Source organism: Oryzias melastigma, linkage group LG9, assembly GCF_002922805.2.
Source record: "Oryzias melastigma strain HK-1 linkage group LG9, ASM292280v2, whole genome shotgun sequence".
NCBI classification, from domain to species: domain Eukaryota; kingdom Metazoa; phylum Chordata; class Actinopteri; order Beloniformes; family Adrianichthyidae; genus Oryzias; species Oryzias melastigma.
Genome location: NC_050520.1, coordinates 19,625,569 through 19,649,706, shown reverse-complemented (window position 1 = coordinate 19,649,706; position 24,138 = coordinate 19,625,569). Strand labels below are relative to the sequence as shown.

The window sequence follows — 24,138 nt, the reverse complement described above, 5'->3', positions numbered from 1 at the left end:
CCGTGTTAAAACGTCTCCAGGGAGTTTATTTACGTCAAATAGGTTTGTAACTGGAGGATCAAATTCACATTTATGGAACAGGTTCGCAAACTCCATGGAAAAGCAAAGATGACTTTTCTCCTCTGGAAAGTTTCAGGCATTTTAAAAGAGTTTCGTGAGGCTGATTTATAGAAGTTTTCTGATATTTTATCACAAACACATGTTTTAATCCTAACCCTACCTGGAATCGATTCTCCGATTTCTTATAACTGTCTGACGTTTCATAGTAAAAGAGCTCAGCTCAAAGGTTTTATAGTAAATTCTTTCTCTTCGCAGACCTTTTTATTAGATAAATCAGGTAACAGTAAAAAAGTAGTGACTTCCCCATAGATTTAAAAAAATAATACTCCCTGTGCAACACAGTGAACAAGGACCCTCCCCTCTGCTTGAAACTCTGTGCCCGTGGACACAAAGCCACAATACCTCTATTGGCACTTTGCTTCCTGATCACCATTTTCAAGGACACTATTCTTTAAAGCTCCAAATGATCAAAAGGAGGATATACATTTAACAACAACATTTTTTTTTTGGTTCCCAAGTCCTGATGAGAGGAATGTGTGTCAGAGTGGTTGCTCTGTCTCTGGTCCTGCAGCAGCTGGTATTCACTGTCACTGCTCAGGGTATTGGTAAGTACTCGCTCCAATCCATTCATTTCTATCTGAAAACCATGACACAGAAAGTATTTTCAGATGTTAAATACTATATTTGCAAAAACGTATTACGGGTGATTCCAATACATGTATTGGTATCTAAAAGCTGCCAATGACTATTTTTTCTGTGTTTTTGTATTGTAAGATATTTAAAATGATCTCAAATGAAGTTCATATCAGAAAATGTCATTGTACAGCTTCAGTGTGCCTTTAATCTATTCCTTTCTATAAAAAAAAAGTTTAATTTATTTTCTTAAGTTTCTGCGGTGTGATCACATTGCACTGTGAAAAGAGTTTGCAGCAGCTCAGTGTAGTTAAAACAGCAGGACTCTGCTATGACCGTTCACGTACATATGTGCATGCAAAACAATTAAAAATGTCACACATCATAAAGTCTCACATTACAGTGACTCAGCAGTAGCAGTCTCAGTCCACTCTGGAGCCTCTTACAGACCAGCTGGAAGCTTTCAGTTTTCCCTCCAGAAAAGCAGTTCTCTAATAAATCCCTCCTGTTACCTCCTGCCAGTGTATGACCTGCTGGTGTCTCCGGACTGCCTGCCGGATCTGCTTCAAGGAAGCCTGAAGAACAAAGGGCGAGATGAAGCGTTCCTGCTCTCCTCCTTCAGGCTCTTTAATAAAGCCCCCACATCTCTCTTCAGTGTTTATAACCCCAAAGACAACAACAAATACCTGGAGTTAAGTGTGCAAGCTAAGCTCAATAAAGGTGTGTCGTCAAATCGGAAAATATTACATTTGTGTTTTACTGTTTTTTTTATCCTGTTCTGTTTTTGCCCCAAATTTAGTGACTCTGCGTTACCAGAAGACGGATGGACGATTTGGCACCACCAGTTTCAACCACCCATCCCTGGCAGATGGGCAGATCCATCATGTCATGCTGCATGCCAGAGGTCTACAGCGCGGCCCCCCTCGCCTCGACATGTATGTCGACTGCAGGCTGGTTCACACTTTAAATGATCTGCCAGCTGCGTTTGGGTCACTTCCTTCTGGTCCCAACAAGGTGGCTCTGAGGACTCTGCAGTCGGGTGGACAGGTGAATGAGGAATTCATACTCTCTAAGTAACACATAAAATAATGAATAATTGAAATGAGTATCACTGTTTCATGTCTTTGTTTTTAATACTTCTTTTAGGATGTTCTGACAGACTTGAAGCTGGTTATAGACGACTCCAGAGAAAATGTGGCCACTTTGCAGGACTGCATGATGGAACCAGCTGAGTCTTTGCACTTGCTGGGTGAGTTTGGATTAAACTGTTAAATAGAGAGTTTTATTATATGCATGTGTCTAATAAGTGATTTGTGAAATCCATTCAGGCATACAGGGAGGAAGAGTAGTACAAGATCAGGTGACCATGCTGGAGCTGAAGGCCATGGTGTCTGAAATGAGAGAGCTACTCCACAAACAGGTTACACTCTTTTCAATCAAAACTTTATTTATATAGGGGGTCCTAAACAGGAAAATGCAATACAAAGTGTTTTATGGATGACCAATAAGTATGGTTGGAATATTTCTACAGATTATTTTTCAAAGGTTTTGTATATGTTGTAAATTAGAAAAGAAAAATCGAGAAAATGAAAACACCTGAATGCATCATAAGACTGTATTTTTGGTACCATAAGAAGAAAAACATTGGAAAAACAGAGCAAGTTGAAACAAAAAAAGTGGAGTTAACCTATGTACCTGTGTATACATAACTTCTCAAGAAACATCCACATTTTCAAGAAAATGCTCAAATAAATTAGACCACTTAAAAAAAGCTTAAAATACATATACACTTTTTTTTTTGTTGCTTTTTTTCAAAACCAGATTAAGGAGACAAATTTTCTGAGGAATACCATTGCAGAGTGTCTGGCCTGTGGTAAGCAGCTCTAGTCCAAGCAATTTAGTCATGGAGTTAAGTATCTACACGAGAAACAGACATTTCAAATTATGTTTATCCATTTTTCTCAGGACTTGGAGGGAGTCCCACTAACGTGGATGCCAACAAAGGCGCAGTTCCAAATCCCCTGCAGTATGTCATGCAGCCTCAGCCCCTGACTCTGTGCCCGCCTGGGACCTGCTTCAGACAAAACATGTGCATCCCAACAGAATCAGGGGGGTTCCAGTGTGCACCGTGTCCTGATGGGTTCACAGGAGATGGAGTTAGCTGTGATGATGTTGATGAGGTGTGGATTATACACTTCAAATGTGTGCTGCAACTAGTCAAAATAGAGTCCCAGAGATGTAACTGGTGTTCTTTTTTGTGTTTCAGTGTCAGTTTAATCCATGTTTTCCTGGTGTCCGGTGTGTGAACACCGCTCCTGGTTTCCGCTGTGAGAAATGCCCTCTTGGATATATGGGAGCAGAAATAAATGGGGTTGGAGTGTCTTATGCTAAGTCACACAAACAGGTAAAACAAAAAGTAAAGTATAAATCAGTTGTTTCGTCATGTCTTCTGACTTTTATTTCTAGTCATTTATAAACAAAAGCAACATTTATTGCAAAATCTATGCCTGGAATAGCTATAGTAATGTAGTTCCAGAAGATTTTCTAAGCAAAAAAAAAAGGTTTTACAATCAAAGGTTCTTGGATATTTTATTTGCTCTTACTTAAATCCTTTAACATTTGATAACTTTAACTTTACTGTAATGTTGAAGTTTTGAGACTTGACCTACATTTATGGCTGAAGACTTGAGACTTGTAAAAAGGGTTGTGGCCCTTCCTGGTTTGAGATGTTCAATGTTTGGTTTTCATTCATGTGTACCATGAATAAATTGAAGTGTTATCAGTTTAAAGAACACTGGTTTAGGATTAATTTGATTAATTAAACACTTTATTATTGGGTGTACCAACTTTAGACAGATGCTTTTGGTTGTTTGGCTTTTACTTGAGCTAGTTTCCTCAAATAGTCTAGTTTGTGACGAACACGCAGCACTAAAGGGAACTGACAATCTAGAGTATTAAAAGAAATAAAAGTCAATATAATTGTTGGCGGCTGCAGGATGGCGCTCCTGCCTCACAGCGAGAAGTCTCTGGTTAGAATCCTGGCTGGGTCCTTTCTGTGAAGAGTTTGCATGTTCTCACCATGTGTTTCTGGGTCTTCTCAGAGCACTCTGTTTCCTACCAAAAACATGCTTCATGGGTTAATTGGTGGCTCTTAATTGCCTCTGGGTGTAGACGTGTTTGTTTGTGTGCATGGTTAGAGGACTTCATTGCAATTTTGACCCTTTCTGCTGTGAAAAGTGAGAACTCAAAGCACAAGGATCCCATCCCTTTGAGCTGAGTCAATAGGGCTAAACCATTGACTGTATATTGAATTATTATATGTCCATGGGCTAAACTAGAATAAAAGCTCTGCTCACATGTAAAGTTTGATAAAACAGTGATGTTGCAACTTTAAAGCGCTTAGCTTTTGTTCAAATAAGGTTTTTATTGTGATGCTCATTTCATTTTTAGAAATAAATTTGTATTTTTCTTCATAAATGGTTTCCATTGTTCCTTCTAGGTGTGTGAGGATGTAGACGAGTGTCTTGGTCCACCTTTGAATGGAGGCTGTACAGCCAACTCCCACTGCTACAATACTGTAGTAAGATCACAGGAACTGCTGCGTGAACCGCTTTGCATTTTTTTGATGAAGAATCAGGACGTCTGACTGTCTTCTGTGTTCTACAGGGCTCCTTCCGCTGTGGAGACTGTAAGACCGGATTCACAGGTGACCAGACACGAGGCTGTCATGGTGCAAGGCTTTGCCCGAATGGCCAGCCCAGTCCTTGTGACATCAATGGCGAGTGCATCATTGAAAGAACTGGCAGCATTGGCTGTGTGGTGAGAATTTACTGTGAAAAGACATAAATAAACTGTATATTATTCAAAATATGACTTCTTTTCCTTTCTTTGTTCTGGTGTTAGTGTGGAGTTGGTTGGGCCGGTAATGGCTATGTGTGTGGGCAGGACACAGATATTGATGGGTATCCTGACAACAAGCTCCAGTGCAGAGACAACAATTGTAAAAAGGTATTTTTTTAACCTCTCATCTTGATTAAATGCATAAAAGGTGTTCTCTGAGTTTTGCTTTGCCGTCTCCAGGACAACTGTGTGTACACCCCTAACTCCGGCCAAGAGGACGCAGACAGGGACGGGACGGGTGATGCCTGCGATCATGACGCAGACAGTGATGGAATCATCAATGAAGATGTAGGAGAGTTGTTTCACATGAATTTGCAAAGCACTGTACAGTTTTGTCACCATTTATTTAAATAATGGACCTCATTTGTCAAAACCAGGATAACTGCTGGCTGGTTCCTAATGTGGACCAGAAGAACACGGATAAAGACGTCCACGGCGATGCTTGTGACAACTGCAAAACTGTGGAAAATCCATCACAGAAAGATACTGATAAAGACGGTCTTGGAGATGAATGTGATGATGACATAGATGGGGATGGTGAGTGTTTTGACTGTTTACTATAATAAGTCATTACTTCTGTCTTTGGCATATATAAAGAAGTGCAAGAAGATAGTCAAAGCTTAGACATTTTTTTTAAGAATTGCAAAAAATAGAGGATACTGCAGCTGAAGTTTGTTATAAATGTAACTTCATGTCTACATTTGACCAAATTTTCTGTGGAAACCTTTTGGGTGCCCTCATGAGTATGAGGACCTCCTTTTTTGTTGAGTTTGGCAGAGTTTCTTCCTGGTGATCATTTGGTTATGTCTTTGATTTTGGGGCTGGATTGTTGAGCGTTTGGTCATGTCTGTCTGCTCTTTTAAACCATTTTTCCATGGAAAACCTCGAACAAGGATGGAAGGCTACTGGAAACTTTTTGGCTTTCTTTTCAAACAAACTCTGCCATCTGCTGATGTGATTGATTCTGCTGAACTCTGCAGCCGTTTGTGCCATTTGGAATCTAAGTGAAAGAGCTTTTATTTTGTTTTGAAGGCTTAAAAAATATTCTTGACAATTGCCAAAAAGTTCCCAACCCAGACCAGAGGGACAGAGACAATGACGGGGTGGGGGATGCGTGTGACAGTTGCCCCGATGTGGCCAACCCCAACCAGGTACCAAAGGAAATGAAGGATAGAAGCTGCTTACTCAATTAACACTTCTGATAAGAATTCTTTGTTTTGTTTGTCTGCAGTCGGACTCAGATGATGACCTTGTAGGAGACACATGTGATGACAACATTGACAGGTAGAAACAACTTGAGCTGTGCGGATTTATACTTGTCAACCAGTGTTTATGGTTTTGATGACTTGCTCATTTGCGTCCAGTGATGGTGATGGTCACCAAAACACAAAGGACAACTGTCCCAACGTCATCAACTCCTCTCAGCTGGACACGGACAAGGATGGAATGGTTTTTATCTTTCCTTGTTTCACCACATTTCGGATTAATGTCATGAGTTCCATATCCTTCCATATTATCTTCGTTTCCAGGGAGACGAATGTGACGATGACGACGATAATGATGGCATCCCAGACTCCGAGGACAACTGCAGACTGGTTGCAAACCGAGACCAAAAAGACTCTGACAGTTTGTGTCATGTTTACTTGTGTGTTGTGCTCAGTGTGGCGGCATCCTGCTTAAGCTGTGCGGGTTGTGTTGCAGTGGACAAAGTTGGAGATGCCTGCCAAGGAGACTTTGACAAAGACAACGTGATTGACCGGATTGACCACTGCCCTGAGAATGCGGAGGTCACGCTGACCGACTTTAGAGCTTATCAGACCGTGGTGCTCGACCCGGAAGGGGAGTCACAAATCGATCCCAACTGGGTGGTACTTAACCAGGTACATAAGCACACCTATTTTTGATTTACTGTAAATTTTTGATCGTGTTAACGGTTGAAAAACTGCATAGAAGAAACCGATTTTCTCATAATATGGGCATGTTGGGGCCTTAGGTTGCTGGAGCCTATCCCAGCCAGGAAGATACATCCTAAACATGTTGCCAGTCGTTTGCAGGGCCACAAAATCCACACATCCATAGGGAGAACATGCAAACTCCACACAGACAGATCCTCATTGGGATTTGAACCTTTTTGCTCCACTGTAGCCTTTTCTAAAGAGTTCTTCTCCTTTCTCCTATCAGGGCATGGAGATAGTTCAGACCATGAACTCTGACCCTGGCCTTGCTGTAGGTGAGCTCAGAACGCCCTTTGAATGTCAAAGCTCCATCTCTTCAAGTTGGTTCTATTCCTGACTCCTCCGTGTACCGTCCACATCTGTAGGTTACACTGCGTTCAGCGGTGTTGACTTTGAAGGAACATTCCACGTAAACACGGTGACGGACGATGACTATGCCGGCTTCATTTTTGGCTACCAAGACTCCTCCTCCTTCTATGTGGTGATGTGGAAACAGACAGAACAGACGTACTGGCAGGCTTCACCTTTCAGGGCCGTTGCTGAGCCAGGAATCCAGCTCAAGGTGGGGCCTGAAGGGTTTACTTTTGTCCACATCCTTCCCTCTTTTAACCGAAATGGCCTTCATAGGTGGTGAAGTCTAGAACGGGTCCTGGGGAGTATATGAGGAACTCGCTCTGGCACACAGGAAACACAACAGACCAGGTGCAACTTCTGTGGAAAGACCCCAGGAATGTTGGCTGGAAGGACAAAGTGTCCTACCGCTGGTTCCTTCAGCACAGACCCCAGGTTGGATACATAAGGTAAGACAAATAAATGTCCCGCATAGGCTTTATAAACACAAATATGCATGAGTGACCGTCTTGTTTAAATCATGTGTGCACCAGGGCTCGGTTTTATGAGGGCTCAGAGCTGGTGGCGGACACGGGGGTGATCATCGACACCAGCATGAGAGGTGGGCGTCTGGGTGTGTTCTGCTTCTCCCAGGAAAATATCATCTGGTCTAACTTAAATTACCGCTGCAACGGTGAGCTTCTACATGCAGTCCACTTGGAAATGAAAGCTGGAAATCTGCTAACGGACATCTGCTTAACCTATCGCTTCAGATAATATTCCCGACGATTACCAGGATCCCTCCAGAGGGCAGGCCTGAGGTTTTTGTCGCAAAGAAATGAAGATGGATGAGTGAAGAAAAAGATGGCAAGTGGTTTTAAGGAAGTGGTTCAAGCATCAATAAGTATTTCTGAATGAATCTATGTAATCAAATGTATTAAAAAAAAAATCACATTTACAATTAAAAGACGACAGTGACAAAGACAAAACTTGGCATTCCACATATTCTTTATTGAAAGGAAGAGAAAAACATGAAACAAATGACAATGTTTTTTTTATTTTTATTTTTTAAATAAAATTAAATCATGTTTTTGTGTGTCATTTCTAGCTTTCTGCAATCCCCCCACATTTCCCTTCATTTTTCTGTAGCATCATAACTTTAAGCACCACATATCTACGGCTTTTTAATACAACTAAAATGCAGGATGCTTTCCAAAAACGCCAAATAATACATTGGAGCTATGCCATGCAAAAATTCTAATGACAAAGTCCACAGATTGCTGCACGGTAGCCATAATGTACATATAAAGTTATTTTTAAGCATAAAAATTAGGAAAAAAGTACAAAAACTCGTAAAGACTGAAACAAATTTGACCTGCTTTTTGCAAAATACCACATTTCTATACAACACTCACACACAGATTGCATGGTGTTAGCTGTTAAACTCAACATCCAGTGTTGAATAGCTTGATTATAAAGTCTTGCTACGTTATCTTATCCATGACTTGCAGACGCATGTAAAAAAAAAAAAAAAGTTCCAAAGCCTTTATCCCAGAACAGAAAACAACTGTATATACATGTGCATGTACATACAGTCGTTTTTTAAATGTAACAGACCAAAGTAATGAGAATTGTCAACCTTTGGCAAATGCTCAACACTGCAGCTCCTTTAAGAGAAGTGACAATATATTTCCCACATAAAGCAGGCTAAATGAAAGAGTTTCCCTGCACAATGATGACTAGAAATGTATAAATTATATGTTTTTTTTTTAGCTCAAAAGGAACAAAAATGTTTGTCTATGAAACTGTAACGACACCAAGTGTCCCAGATGGAGAAGAGTTTGATCTGTTGCATAGAAACATTCTACCAAAGGAACAATAGAATAAAGCACAAACATTTACAGCTTCAATGTGAGCCTGAGAAATCAATAGTTAGGGCCAAATCAATGTACTTTTATCTCGTAAACTTCAATAAATAACTTCTTTTTTTCAAGAAATAAATTCGCCCTAAAACTTTGCTACCACGATTTCACAGAACTGAATATCTGACAGAGCTTGAAAGCAAAAAATGGACAGAAAATGAATTCATTTTCCAGTGTGACATCTTTAGGGAATCTACTTAGATTGAAAGTTTTTCTAAAGCAACCAATTACATTTGTCATATAAACCCACAGTCAGTTATAGTAAAAGACTACAAAATTGACCACAAAGGTAGTAACAGCTCAACATTGTAAAACAAAGACACAAACATGTTTTTTTTTATTCTTTAAAAAAAAAGGCAACAGATAATCCTCCATAGTGAAAGCTGAGGATTGGTCCCTTGACCCAGCAAGAGAGCTGAGCTCGGCAACATCCTACAGATCAGATCACGTCACGTTTGAGCGGTGATTTAGGCTTCAAAATGCTTTGGGCACATCAGAGGAGCAATTAGAGTCATCAAATACAGGAAGAGGCAGACCCAACAGGAGACCATTTTGAGCCAGAAGACTGACCAGCTCCCATCCAACAGCTTCTCGATCCTATGACCATCGTAGCTGCAAGAGAGGAACACATCAGCTCATATGGCGTGACTGTTTTCCCTATCAAGGTTGTAGTAAATTAAACTTACTGAAACCAGTTGGTGACGGCCATCATGACATAAAGAGAGCCCAGGAAGAAGACAAAGTGGAAGTAGGAGTAGTTGTAAATGGTTTTCTCCCTCTCATCGTAGATCACATCCTGACCTGGACCACTTTTCTCCTCATCGTAGTCCTCTGAAGAAATGATATTCAATATATATGAGTTTAATTAAAAATATACAAGTATTTTTCTGAAACAATTCTTTCTTTTTCCAGCAGATGGCAGTGTCCACCTTTCACATGCATGTATTTGACTGCACACTGCCCTCATAGTAACAATGACGTCATGGGGTTGTGGACCAATGATTTTTCACCAGTCTCAATCTGGCTGGATGGTATTGTGTTTATGTGTAATATGGCATTACTTTTTTTTTTTTTACCTGTGTCATCTCCACAGCAGAAGAAGCAGCGAGCTCTCTGCAGCAGGGAAAAAAATAATAATATAACACTTGTTTTATTTGAATATTCATATTTTCTTTAGGTGTAAAGTGGTTCTACCTCAGCCTCTGGCTCGCAGTTCCGATACACTTGGAGGAAAGCAGAGCTTCTCCTGGTAGTGGAGTTCAGACTATAGAGAGAAGGGGGAAAAAAAGTAAAAGACAACCAATTGTGATTTATCACTTTCTTTTCCCAGTCATATGCAGTTATAAAAGACTGCAGGGTCTAATTTGCTCCTGTTCCGGAAATGACCACAGGAGACAGAATGTCTCCATCTGAAAGCAAAAAGCCATAACTCGCATCTCTGACAGTTATTGCAAACACACAGCTCAAATAATGCTACTTTTACAGATGCAGCCAATGTTGTTTTATGGCTAAACAAAACACTAGTACTTATTATTCAAATACTTTACTAATTTGTATCTATAGAGGTTTTATGTTCTCTTTACCAAGAGTAGGTGATGCAGCCAAGCAGGAAGATGGCTCCCACAACAGTGACGATCTGCTTGTCACTCTCTGACCCAGTTTTGAAGGGGAACACGCACACGGTTGTGTTCATACCGTCAACTTGCACCACTGGAAAAGAACATGCAGGAAAAAACGGGATTACAGTGAATGAAGGAGAGTCTAAATGTTTCTAAAGGGCAAGAAGTGTCCTTGGGTGAAGGTCGGATCTGAGTTTATGGGTGAAAATAACAAAAGAACAGCAGGGAACACATTAAACTAAAAGTAAGGGTGTGTAAATCGGCTGGTATTCAGATTTACGGCACAAGTATATTAAAATGTGAGAAATGTTTGCTGTAAAACATAGATCAAGACTGGGGGGCTGCAGTAACATCGGCCAAAGTGTGTCTGGAAGAGACTTAACTCTTATTATTAAAACTTGATCTTTTTAACCATTAATTTAACTTTTATCATTTAATTTGGAGAGAAAAATAAATTCTAATTTAAAAAAAACAATAGAAGAAAAAAGCTTTAACATGGAATATGAATGATTTTTTTCCTTAATTTTATATATTTTTGTTTATATTTTTCATCCTCTCTCAATGAATGAAAATATTAATTCAGTTTATGCTATAAATATTGTTACATGTATCAGGCAGATGCCAAGCCCCAATATTAAGAATGGATCTTGCAGTTTGTTGGATCAGATTTACTAATAGTTTAAAAAAAAGCACAGATTTTTGCAGATATCACCAGCCTCTCAAAACAGTTACGTATCGCCAATGCAATCAGGTGTTAGAGTTGGCTAACATCAAGAAGCTCAAGAACAGAAACGACATTCTGTGGTTTATTTCTCTAAACTGCTTTTCCATGAATTCAAGTCAACTGAAAAAAATAAGCCTTTATTAGATTACATTTTGTCATTTTGGTGCAGAAAAGTCATCTTGATTTCTTTTTGCGGATTTAGTTTTTGCAAATGCCCAAGAAAGACTTTAAGTTGAAGTTGTACTTTTAATAAAAAATTAAAATAAATGTATCTATATGAGTTTTCTGGTACTGCCAACAAGTTAACAATGTAAAAAAAGTAAGCAGTTAACTTGTAAAATACAAATTGTAACCATAAAACTGTCAAAAATGTATAAATTCCACTTATAATGCTAACCTCAGTGTTTATTATAGACGACTAATAATATGTTTTCACTTTAACTCACCTTCTTTGGGTTTGCTGGAGAAAGCTGAGAAGGTGAGGTACATGACGTACACGCTGATGACCCCTGGTTGAAGCAGGCCGGACTTGGGCTGCACTGCGGGGAACACAAACGTGCATTTTTTTTTTTTAAATATTAAAACGACTGATTAATTTTTAACACTACAACAAGTTTGATGTGTAAGACTGCTTACATTTCTGTATGAAGGGAGAGATGGCCAGCAGGGACACAAAAAGACAGAGGCTGCCGTTGATTCCGAGGAAGACCTTGTTATAAATACAGGCCTCCGGGTGAGTGTAGTAAATCCCCATGAAGACCATTGCGCCCACAGCAATGGTGAAGAGAACCAGAGTCACAAGCGCCAGCGCCGCGTACCAAAGACGATTGTACTCAACGCCTGAACTCCTGTTGGCAGAAACGCAAGAAAGGAGGGAAAATAGAAGAAAACATTGAATATAAAGGAAAATATTACACCATATGCACGAAAAAAGTATAGCAATGGAAATATTTTTGGAGGAGGGTAAAAAAGAAAAACTTCAGGTAGGATTGCGTTTAAGAGCGAAAAACACTAAATGTGAGGGAGGGATGGAACTGCACCCGCGGGACAAGAGGGCGTAGACCTGCAGCTGCTTTAGCACTTTTACTGTTTTACTGCACAAACAATGTGATACAGAATCTGTTGCAACATTTTCTAACATCATTTGCTAGCTTTAGGAATATGCTTCCTGTTAACCGTTTATGTAATTGAATCTCTTATTGGCACATTTTTTCTAAAGGTTTAGTCCAAAACAGGTTTACGAGTGTAATTAATAATTTAGCCTCGACAGCTGGGATCAGTTAGCTGAATACTCGCAGCAGCATGTACACAAAGGAAAGCTTATCTTTCCAAACTTTTACGCATTTTACAAACAGAGTTCACAGTGTTGAGTTATCTTATTGGAGGCATCAAGTTCTCAGCCATCTGTACGAAACTGGTTATGAAACACCCACATCTGGCTAGTTTAAACAGGACTTGAATGAAGAAGCATACAAAATTAAAAAAAAAAAAAAGAAGGGCAGGAGGTAAAGAGAAGACATGATGTAGCGCTCACCAATTTGTGTTCCACCTGTGAGCGAACTTCACTAACATCATGAGCTGGATAAAAAGGAAAATAAATCCACCTCCAGCACCGATATATCGCCACACTGTGGAGAAAGAAAATATTTACAGTTAATAACACTTGATGTGACACATTAAATCAAGTTGAGAATTTTTAAATAACGAGGTAAAGGTAGCAGAAAATAATGGAAAGTCGTCCTTTTTTTTGTTTTAATTTTGACATTTTATCAGTGTTAACATGCACAGGAATTTGGTTATTTTGTGAGCTTTGTTTTTAGGTCACAATAAACTTAGAAAGAAAATATGATAAAAAATAAACAAAAACACAAATAAATGCTAAAAATGTATTTTCCTCAAGGTTTCGATTTCCATTTTAAATGGATTTTCTCACTTTTGTCAAAAGTGTTGGAGCTCTGGGTGGGTCCTACGTTTACCTGTCAAAAAGTTGTCCTCATCTGGCAGGAAGAACGCGCCGGTGCAGCAACCCACCAACAAAGCAAACTTCAACAACCAAAATCTATAATTGATTAAGAAAAAAAGGAAGAAAAAAACTTGTAATAAAATGATAATTTTATATAATCCTGTTAAGACATTACAATAAAACATAAACTGAACATTGTTTTTACTGAAGTGTTACATTTTCTGAGAGGGAAGAACCTATTTTTATGAATACAAATACTTCTTCATACCCGTTATGAATGGTTGCTCTCCAGCCTGTGCTGCTTCTGACCCCAAAAGTTAGGATACAGAAAAAAAGGAAGAAGCAAGCCATTCCAAAGCACATCTTGTAGACAGCTGAGAACCCAACAAGAGTGCTGCAGTTCTCCCCGGCTTTCATCTTCACACACAGCTCGCTGAAGAACGGGATCTGAAGGACAAAAGCATACGCGCTCTGTCAATAAACGGGGTAACTGTGGCGCTCGAGAGAAACGCCACCTTTGCTCCTGTACAGGAACAGAGGTGGGTTTGTTCTTGAGAGCTGCGTGGCCTTGGTGAGAGGACTCAATGGCCGCCGTTCAGTGCTGTGCCTGTAAGTCAGCAGAAAAAGAAAACGGGAGGCAACAAACGATCTCTTTCTGCACGAAGCCCGCTTTCATCCTTCATCCTCTGGAGGCTCTTTGAACTGACTGACAGCAAAAACAAAGCGTACAAACGAATTTGTTAAACCCCTCTTTTAAAGTAAAGATAAAGTGGGAATTCCCTTTGTTACGATATGTTCCAACTTTAAATATTAATATGTATTTATCCTTGATCTTAGGGGACAAAATGTGCATAAAATACACTTTCTTGGTGGAAAAACAAAGAATAGTCAGTCAGGTGACAAATCAGAGCCAAAGACCTTGATGATCACATGATCACTTTCAAAGCTGCATGCAGATTTAATGGAGCTTTACTAATTACTATTGGTTGTAAACTCGAGGTGAAGCACTGGGATATAGAGATGTCATCACCTCAGTGTGTTGCGTAGATTGGAGTCAGATTACAACAGAAAGCCAAGCGTCTATTTTGGGGGCTTTTGTCTCACTCTGAGGTGTGTATTAGCATGACCATAGAGCTGTGGCGAGGAGGAAAAGGGCCCGGCAGCATCACTGCTGTAAATCTTTTCAGTAAAGAGCAGCGCTCTTGTTCGCACAATGGCTGCTCTCTTTGCAGAGACTTCCCACTGTGCTCAGTAAGTAACTGACACAGTGTGCATGGCTGTGTGAGTGTGTGTTGGGAGTGTGTGTGCACAACACGACAGGCATTCTGTGGGCCTATCAGAGGCCATTTTGCATGTGAATGGCTCCTTTTTAGTAGAGTTCTCATCTCACAAGGAGATCCTCAGTTGGAAATCGTTTTAATATTGAACTACTGACTCTGAATGAGAGAGGAGGCTCAAAGGAAGAGGAAGATTGGTGGACAAATATTGTCACCAAACAACTTTTTCAGCTGAGGAGGCTCATCCGTTTCCATGGTGACAGAGTAAGCTCATCGTCCCGCCTCTGAACACACCACTATTTCCTTTTTTACTCCTATTTTATTTGTTACTGATTTGTCCAAAAACAAACAAACTAAACAAAAGATGCTAAAATTTTAATCTAATTACAAAATCGACTAATTTAAATGAATATAAAATATCTGTAACATCAAATGAAAGTTGTTTGAAATCTGTATCTTTGGGTGCACTGTATTCTAAGCAGTGTTTACACTTAAAAGCGTTAATGGTTTTCAGATGACAGCTTCAGGCCAGACTCTGAAACAACTCATTTTGGGCAGAACTTTGCTTAGTTGAGCACATTTTTGCAAAAAAAAAAAAAAAAAAAAAACTTTCCATTTAATGCTTTTGGAAATGTTTCTTTCTAAATTCCAGGAGATTTTAATGCAAAAAAGGCATAATAAGTAAGCCAAAACAAATTTTTACATTTCACAATAATTTAATTAATTAGTTTATAATTTATAGTTTAAAATCATAGCAAAATAATACCGCATATACTTTGTATGAAATGATCATGGGTGTACTTACATTTTTCCTCATCTCCTCCTCCACAGTGGGGTACATCATAACTCCACAGATAAATGTGACCAACAGGAAGTACACAGCGTACATTATTCTGGTTCCCGTGGATTGCTTAATCTTCGGGCAGCAGTTACAGCAGCATGAGCAGGCCGCTGATCCACAGCAGCAGGCCAGCTGGACATCAAAGTAAACAAATGGAAAGAAAGAAACAGAATCAATTACACAGAAAATCAAACAGGAACATTTGGCGTTGGGCATAAAATGACTAAAAATAAACACAAAAGCACAATACTGAAGTAGTTCAATTATATAATGAAAATTGATCTGGAATAACTCAGTGGACCCTAAAACCCCCATATCATGAAATAAAAATTAAAAGTTTGTACTCTGGACATTTTTAGGATTGTGTTTCCATGAGTCTTCAAAAAGAACTAGAGATATTTTCAGAAATATTAAGAAACTGTGGCTGTTTCACATCATTTTCTACTTTTAGGAAACCCAAAAGACTTATTTATCTTTTTTTCCTCATGTGTCCAAGCGTGAAGTAACTTTCTATAAAATGTTCTCTAAAACCTTGTAGAGACAGAACACATTTTTAGGTTGTAGACTTTTCTAAATCAGTCAATGCATATTGTTCTTTGTTGTGTACATTTAGGTAAGATTTAAGTTTCACATTCCTATAGTTAGTAATTATTCTCTGTAAATCCAAAATAAGACAACTTCATTCGAAACTTTAAGGGAAAAATCTGAAAGTTCCCGTCTCTTTGCTGACTTGTGGTTTTGATCACAAGACACGTTTCCTGTCGCCTCTTCACAGAAAGAAAGGCGAGACAGACTTAAAAAAAAATAACCTTTTACACAAAAACTTTTGCTGTTTCTCCTGACAGACATGTCTTTGTGGAAATGTATAAACATAAAAGAAAAGTAACTGTGTTCTAGTTGGGAAAGGCCCCTCCCAAGGTCTGTATGTAGCCACACTGTATGTAGTGACTACTCAACATAATGGAGACACTCTTGTTTAGTAAAACAAAAGTATAGTGACGAGTTGTGGTACAAAAAGTGCAACAACAAAACCGCTCATTTTGTGGGATGAAACTGAAGACTAAATATGTGAAAATATTACATGTAAGAGTGGTAAGGGAGTTAGTCTGTTCGGCCTCCAGATTCAGGCATTATCATGTTGACTGTGAAGCTGAGAATTGTGGGGAAAATTGGCAAAAGCAAATTTCCACTTCATCGCCAATATCAATATGTGGGTTTTACATTTATGTCCATATTCTTGTGAGCCAAATACCAAAGCTTTGTTCCAGTAAAGCCACGAGCAAATTCCTTAAAGCTTTTTTTTGTTTTGGATCATTTTGTCATGTGGAAATTTCTAGGAGCTCTGCAGAATTTCTGACCCTCTACTGCATTGTTGTAAAGAGTACCCAGTGACAATAATTACAATTTGACATTGGCTAAATAAGTAAGAGCATCAGTTTTGAGTTAAAAAAATAAAAATAAAAATGCACATGCTGAAACTAAATTTAGAAGTGGGCCACTTCTGGTGGGATTTCTTATTCTGAAGGAGAGGTTCTACTCCAAGATCCATCCAGATGATAAAGCTCCAAACTCCAACCTTAAAGAGTATTTCTTTATTAATATCATTGTGAATAATGAATAAATTAATAAATGCAGTTGGAAAAAGCTTGTAGTTGTTAGGTACAAACTACAGTTGGCGGGTCACAGGCTCCCTGCTCCACTCTATCCCAATACATCCACTTGCAGACAAATAGATCCATGTACTTCTTTCTTTATCTGCCTCCAAATTGTATGACTTGATACCTCCAATAGAGCTCACCATTTTTAATGCATCATAATGTTATTTTTGAGGTTGTGAGGAGCTGTAAACTACCAGGAGAGCGTGTAAACAGATGGGAAGTGGGGGCGGGGTTATTTTGCACCAAAAGTCCTGCCCACAACTCAGAAATGAATTTCTATTGAACTCCTGCCGTTCTAAAGAAACTACATCCTAAAAAACGATAGGGGTGTGTATTTGCAAAAGTCTGGCAATAAGATACGCATCACAGAATACATGTTATAATATGATATCCAAAATATCCCAAGGCAATACCAGACAATATTTCACTATTCTTTTGAAATTATGACTTAATAATAATCTGAATGTTAATACATCTTTCACATAGGTACAACTGTGAAATACATGTCATTTAATGATCAAAACATTAAGCACCGCAACTGTATCTCTTAAACAAGTTGCTTTTTACCCAAGAAAATTTAAGGTGGTTTTCTTTTTGTAATTTAACACATTTAAGTGGAAAGGTGCTTTTAAATAATAATTAACAGTCACCTTGGTAGTATTTTAAATCAATACAAATAAAGTATCGAAATATTTTCTTACACCTTTAGAAAACAACAGGTTTTTGGACGTTGGCTAAAACGTCATAATCATACATTTAATAAAAAAATATATCAAAATATACAGGGAACAGTTTTACAATGGATCAAAAAGATGATTGGAGTGGGACTTTAAGGCAAAAAACCCAGTTACTCTGAGAAGAAAGCTCTTAAACCTGTGACCTAATCTGTTGTTTCCAACCCACAGCTCGAGTCTGCAGCTGTTTCATTGCTACTCATGTGCGTACACATCACCATATGTGGTCACAAGGCATCACAAACAGAAAGCAGATCGTAGGCCTATCCCACAACACAAACTAGGACCTCTAAAAGCATTAACGTCCAAGATAAAACCACTACATTAAAGAAAAGCTAATTATGAGCAATCTTTAAGATCTGGTATATGCACAAAAATAATAATATTATTGAGAGGTGAATACAATCTGGTGCAGCTACCTCACATTACCTAAAATAGCTTTAAAACAAACTCTCATCAGAACTCCAATGTATCCCATAATCCTTTAATACCCGTCTGATCTTAAAAAGTGAGTTGTGCACGCCTAGAAGTTGCAGGTCTGATGCTCAGGATAACACAATATGTGTCTGAATAGGTCAAAAGCAAAGCGAACAATTTTTGATCTAATGTCTGATAGATGTTAAGCTTTATTCCATGTTCTCCGTCAGACTTCACATGACTGAACAGGATAATCCAATTCTATAGTCTCTGCTGCACTCATGTCTTTCTATAAAGGCGATTAATTAGCCGCAGCAACCTGCAAGTTAGCGGTGAAGAAAAACACAACTATTCAAGTTGTGAGGGTGTTTAGATTTCATTAGTTAGGGGGTGTTTCACAAGCTGACTGCACACAGTGAGGGGGCTCTGACACCCAACTCTGAGGAAGAACAAGCACATTGAGGGAGAGGAGGAAAAAAAAAAAAAAAAAAAAAGAGGAATTCCAACACACTTCGATACAGAAGGAGTATCCATGGGAACCGCGCCTGACCCTACCCACTTCACAGGTCATCCATCCCCTCCTCCACTGGCTGCCCGCTCCACCAGCATGGTGACAGGTGGCTGGTGTATCTGAACTTTACGCCATCGTAACAATCAGGGGTTTGTTAGGAACCCACTCATCCAGAAGGGTGTCATTCATTAGCATCAGTGTAACCCTCCATGGACCTAAATCGCAGCCAGAGTCTCAACCTTCACTGAAGTAAAAAACTGTTTTGGGGAACTTTAACAAGCTAAGTGGACTTTACATCATCTCCATCCTTTTTCTAGGAAAAAAAATCGTAATTTTTATTAATACAACTCTCCTTGAAATCCACAACTGTGCAATGTTTTGGTACCAATTTTCTGTAATTTGATAAATGATTATATTACTCTGTTCCAAAAACACAGCCAAACGCCAACAAAAACAGGCTATACTAGTAGGATTCCTTCAGTAAATGCAGTATAAAGACTGCTGGCAGCTGAAAACACAATCAAAGTTTGCACAACCTTTAGTTGACCTAAAGATTGACAACCAAAAAAAATCAGAGTAGTCATATGATTTTAAAAAACAAATCTGTGAGTAAACTATGCAGTTATGTGGCAATCAAATGTTCTTCAAATTCAAGACTCCTAATTGTTGTGATGAAAAGATGAAATGTAAACAGTCAGGGTCAACCTGAAACAAAAATGGAGGTTTCTGGATCACAGCACAGAACTGCTTATGAAATATGAATGGACTCACTAAAGAAATAGGTCACTCTACCATTGTTAGGTCTGGAAAGCAAAAGCAGGGGACTGCATAAAGGACTTGAGAAAGAGGCACGGTCATGTACTTCCTACAGTAGGAAGCAAAGGGTCGACACAGTAGCACCAACAGCTCAATCGTACGACTACGACTATTCATTGAAGTCCCATTCCAATCATCTTTTGATCTATTGTAAAAACATTCCCAGTGTTTGTTTTTTTTAAATATATGTCAAAAAACCAAATGGCTGAATCAGAATGGAGTGAGCAGGAAGCTTGTGGTCTTCATCAGAACTACAAGCTTTTTAAAACAGTATTTTTTCATCTGCTCCTGATTCACCACAATCTGAATAAAGAAATACTCAGAAATGCAATTTTAAACCAAATTTTCTTTTTAAAAGTTTTTCATCATGAGTAAATGCTACAAGAACATGTCAAGAACACCAAAAACACGATTTTCATCAGAGTGGGTCATTACTGTATCACACATAAGGGAACAATGTGAACATTTACAGGGTCTGTATCATGCAGAATCAACTGTTAGAGCTTTTAAATGTATCATCATGCTAATTACTCATAACAAAACAACAACCCCAAAGTGGTATTTTGCTCCATTCATGAATGGAGCCTTCCTTTAGAATCCTGTTCTCAGAGCAACAGCCCTTCCCAATCCACAATAACAAGTGGGTCCTCACATTGTGATGTCACAAAGTGGGGAACAGCCCCTTCCACCGCCCCCAGGATAAAACACACCCATATTCTCTGTGGAGCTAGTTGTGCAAAATGCTTTCATTTTATATGCACATCTGTCTTTACAAAAGTTTAGATGTTCTTTCAGTTTGTGGGCAAAATGCAGACGTGCTTGACGTCATGAAATGTACAGCACCTTCAAGAAGCGAAAGGTGGTCATCAGAGATTAAGTCGCTTTACTTCCAGGTAGAAAAAGACCTCACAAAAATAACTCATTTTTCATAGATAATTTGTTCTTTGGTGTGCCAAAGGTAATATATTATCATACAGGAATATACTTTACTCTGAAAGGCTTAAGAATAGGATAATATAGGCCCTTTAAAATGTAGGGTATTCCCAATTTCATGAAGCTTCAAAACAGAGAGCTAAAAAAAGTGAATCATCCCAGCCCAGAGGAGAACAGACACACCCTTCAAATATCAGATTACAACAGTGTGTTGTTGAAGGCAGACACAGGAAATTAGTGGGTAGATTTAAGGAAAAAAAAAAAAAACGCTGAGCACGGCAATATTATAATACAAAAAACCCCTGTTGAAAACATTAGAAGACTAATGATATCCCTTTTTACAGAGTCAATTTCTCCATTGTCTTTACAGCTAGGCAGCTGAACACACACAGCAAAAATGTATCACTGCTCTGTTTCCTATGCACAAAGGGAGGCCTTTGCTTCCCTCTTAGCAAACACAGGCCTTGGATACAAGCAACAGTGAAAAACTTTAGTCCAGTGGATAGAAAATAAATCAACAGCAAAGAGCAGAATATCAGAGGCAAACGACCCAACAGTCAGAGGTGTGTTTAACAGAGGAAACAGGCAGGATATAAGCAGGAAGATTGTCAAAAACATCACAAAGATCAACCGATTCTAGCTGACCATCGTAGAATGAAGTGCACATGTGCACAGAGTCATTTTCTGTTTCACACAGTTACATCAGAACCTGTAACTCTTGCACAAAAGTGAAAATTGAACTAAACCACGAGGAATTAGGACAAGAGAGACATCTTCTCTGCCATGAGAGAGGTCAGACTGAAACAAAAGGGGATGAATTACAGTCGCTCACATTCCTATGGGAATGGTAACCCCCCTGGTGGTGCTGCTGACCATGGCCACATTCCTGCCAAAGTTGAAATTAGAAGACATTTCTTGCGTGTGCAATGCTGGCGGGAGATTCTAATCATGCAGCTATGAAAGAAATTCTTTTTGAAGGAGACTGGTGCCGAGGGAAAGTGAAGGCTGTCAGTTATCAGAGCCATCAAAATTCACTGAAAACCTTTCAAGATTCTATGTCACGTTTCCAACTGTTTTGGGTTTTTTTTCCAGTGGTGTTTTTAGCTAAAAGGAAAAACTAGAGAGAAAAAACTATTTGATTGTGAAATAGATCCTCAGTTTTGGACCTATTTTTGTTATTTATGATCATAGATGAACAAAAGAAAGCCAAGGCTGGGAAGAAAAATCCAGGTTCAGGACAAAATGTGCAATATGAAATACTTTAATCTCACTCAAGAACTCTTCAAAAAGGCAGTTTTATCAACAGATCCATATCCTGTACCATGGCTATAGTGCTCACAGACAGATACACATTTCCTGTCCCATCTCCTGCACGCCCAACTCTGAAAGCACTTTGCAAAACACTCAATGTGGGAATATTTTTTTTTCCACATCATAACAGATTCCTAAAGCCACAGCAAAATTACAAGCGAGCAAACCACGCATTCTGCTCGCCTTAAAGTGAACCCAAACAACTCCCACCCTTCTTAAATTTCTACCTTCGAGCTAAGAAGGAAATTAACAGACCACACATCAATCCACACTGAAGTGGGCCACATGCACTCACATATAAGGTACTGAAAAGCATGCAAACAATTAAAGATGGGGCAGATAAATGGGTGTCAGTAACAGGGATTAACACACCACCCAAGCTGCAGAATACAGCTGATTTCACTGTTTGCTCTTTATTTTTTCTTAATCCTCTCGCGTTTACGTCATTCTCCCTCTTTGAAAAGAACAGGAAATGGGAGGGACCCCCTAAAAAGAAGGGATGTGCATGTGTAATTAAACTCCCGTCTTGAACAGCAGAACAGTGCTGACCCAGTGGTCAAAAACACACTCAACAAGTCATCTTCTCTGTCTAAAGCGCTAAGGAGAAACAATTTAACAAGTAATGCATATAAGTGGACTTTTCACTTTTGGAAATGAAATTCTGATAAATCACAACACTGTTCATATAAAATTGCTGATAAAAAATTGAAGCAATGTCTTCACAGCTCTTTTTGTAGCACCGTTTTATGAAATACTAGTAATAAACAAAGTTTTAATTGATTTTATTGACCAAAAAAAGGTCAACAAATTTACTTCAAATTATCACTCTTGACAGTTTTTCCCAAATAAATTAAACTTTTCTTAAAAAAAGAACTAAGACCCAATAAACAACTAAAATGAGACTGAAAGGAAACAAAATATATTCTTGTTTCTTGACCATTACAGTACTGCCATATTGGCATTCTGTTTCACATGTAAATCAAGACCTATTCTACACTAAAAGTGGGGCAGTATAGGCCTAGTTGAAGTTTACTTTTTATCTATACATTTAAGCTTACAATGTACCAATTTAATCTGAATAAGTATTCACCTAGAATACTTTCTATACAATATGTGCATAGCAGAGGTCTACCACATGGGGCTCTTTTATCTTTCTGTTGTGGCTCTTTGGCTTTAAGGGGGTAAAAAAGCAAAAATATGGGTTTGTAGTTTTGGTTGATTGAGTGTTCTCATTCACGTTTAGATTATTGTGTCAAAAAAGTTAAATCTACTGTTCATCCTTACATCCACAGTGTTGGAAAAGGCTTTGTTTGACTTGCATTTTTAACAAGATGTTATTTAACACAAGATGTGTTTTATTTTGAAAGGAACTTGGATGTGCTCCAAGTAAAAGAACCTAAAGTTGTTATTTGCAAAAAAATATATAGTAATTTATTTTAATTGTTTTAAATATGTAAGCAAGATGTCCTAAATGAAAAACGTAAATAAAATGTATTAATTGAAACATTAAAGAGGACTTTGTGGCTCTGGTTGGGATTTAGTCAGTAAAACCTGGACGAAAATCTCTTTTAGCATCAAAGGTGTACTACTTTTTGATAAGGTGCATCACATTTTTACAATAATTTACACATTTTCAGAAACCCAGACACATGCAAGATAATGTCCATAGATGTAAAGTCTATTATATTAATTAAAATTACTTTAATTATATAGCCCAAACCCAGTTGTGTTGTGTAAAATCTAACCCAGGAAGTAGACTTTTTTTCCCTAAAATAAATTGTGTTCAGTAACATTTTATTTAACTTCTAAACACACTAAAAATAAAATATTTGGTGACATTTATGACTATATGAAGCAAAAGTTTCCTGAGTTAAGACAAGGTTGTGTGGTACATGTAACATTCGCCATTATTACAATGGGATGAAGATCTCAATGTCGCTCGTGTTAGTTTCCACAGCAGCTCGTTTGCTGGCCTTGCCTCGCTTCGCTTTGTCTTCATTAGGTTCTGATATTCTCTCTCGTTATTCACCGGGTTAAAAATAGATCTGAATTTCGGTTCTACAAATGACAAGACAACAAAAATATACAACACAAATGAGCGCACATCAACCAGCAGACGCGTACTATCAACAAAGCATAAAATAAATAACCGTCGGCGCACGCGACGTATTTGTAGCGTTCACAGGGCAAACCAGCGACCAGAAGCCCCATTGTTCCTCACCTGCGAGACACAGCACGGGGTACACATGTGGACGGCTCCCAGTCAACGCGATCCGTTCGGGAATAAGAGGAGCAACGACTTTTGTCTTCCTTGATTTCAAAAAAATAATTCACAGTAACGCGTCTGTGTGTTCTCCCTTCCTGTCTGCTGCTTGTCTCTCTTTCTGTCCTCCCCCCGTTTTTTTCCCTCGCGTCTCTCCTCCCACTGTACATCCAGACACTTGGCGAGCGTTCGTGCCACGGCCAGCATCAAACCTGTGACTGAGCGGGTTAGTGAGTCATTTTGATGGTACCGTTACTCCATGTTGTTGTTG

The 24,138-nt window shown here is 38.7% G+C and overlaps 2 protein-coding genes across 2 annotated transcripts; one reads left to right on the top strand and one right to left on the bottom strand.

Annotated features, from left to right (window-relative positions):
• The first annotated feature begins 479 nt into the window (after positions 1 to 479).
• thbs4a (thrombospondin 4a) lies at positions 480 to 8,412 on the top strand. The gene is made up of 23 exons (XM_024275697.2): positions 480 to 665; positions 1,216 to 1,413; positions 1,493 to 1,740; positions 1,840 to 1,942; positions 2,022 to 2,113; positions 2,515 to 2,566; positions 2,659 to 2,873; positions 2,960 to 3,097; positions 4,193 to 4,273; positions 4,360 to 4,512; positions 4,597 to 4,701; positions 4,774 to 4,881; positions 4,971 to 5,130; positions 5,626 to 5,744; positions 5,825 to 5,877; positions 5,958 to 6,042; positions 6,123 to 6,219; positions 6,295 to 6,473; positions 6,775 to 6,823; positions 6,914 to 7,110; positions 7,176 to 7,348; positions 7,433 to 7,572; positions 7,652 to 8,412. Exons 1-23 carry the CDS (start codon positions 584 to 586, stop codon positions 7,696 to 7,698), a joined length of 2,874 nt encoding a protein of 957 aa, XP_024131465.1. The 5' UTR covers positions 480 to 583; the 3' UTR covers positions 7,699 to 8,412.
• serinc5 (serine incorporator 5) lies at positions 7,869 to 24,138 on the bottom strand. Its single transcript, XM_024275698.2, has 12 exons — positions 23,826 to 24,138; positions 15,189 to 15,356; positions 13,375 to 13,553; positions 13,120 to 13,202; positions 12,678 to 12,771; positions 11,780 to 11,991; positions 11,590 to 11,682; positions 10,384 to 10,510; positions 9,995 to 10,064; positions 9,877 to 9,913; positions 9,487 to 9,631; positions 7,869 to 9,412 (listed from the first exon to the last, which is right to left on the bottom strand). Exons 1-12 carry the CDS (start codon positions 23,850 to 23,852, stop codon positions 9,268 to 9,270), a joined length of 1,380 nt encoding a protein of 459 aa, XP_024131466.1. The 5' UTR covers positions 23,853 to 24,138; the 3' UTR covers positions 7,869 to 9,267.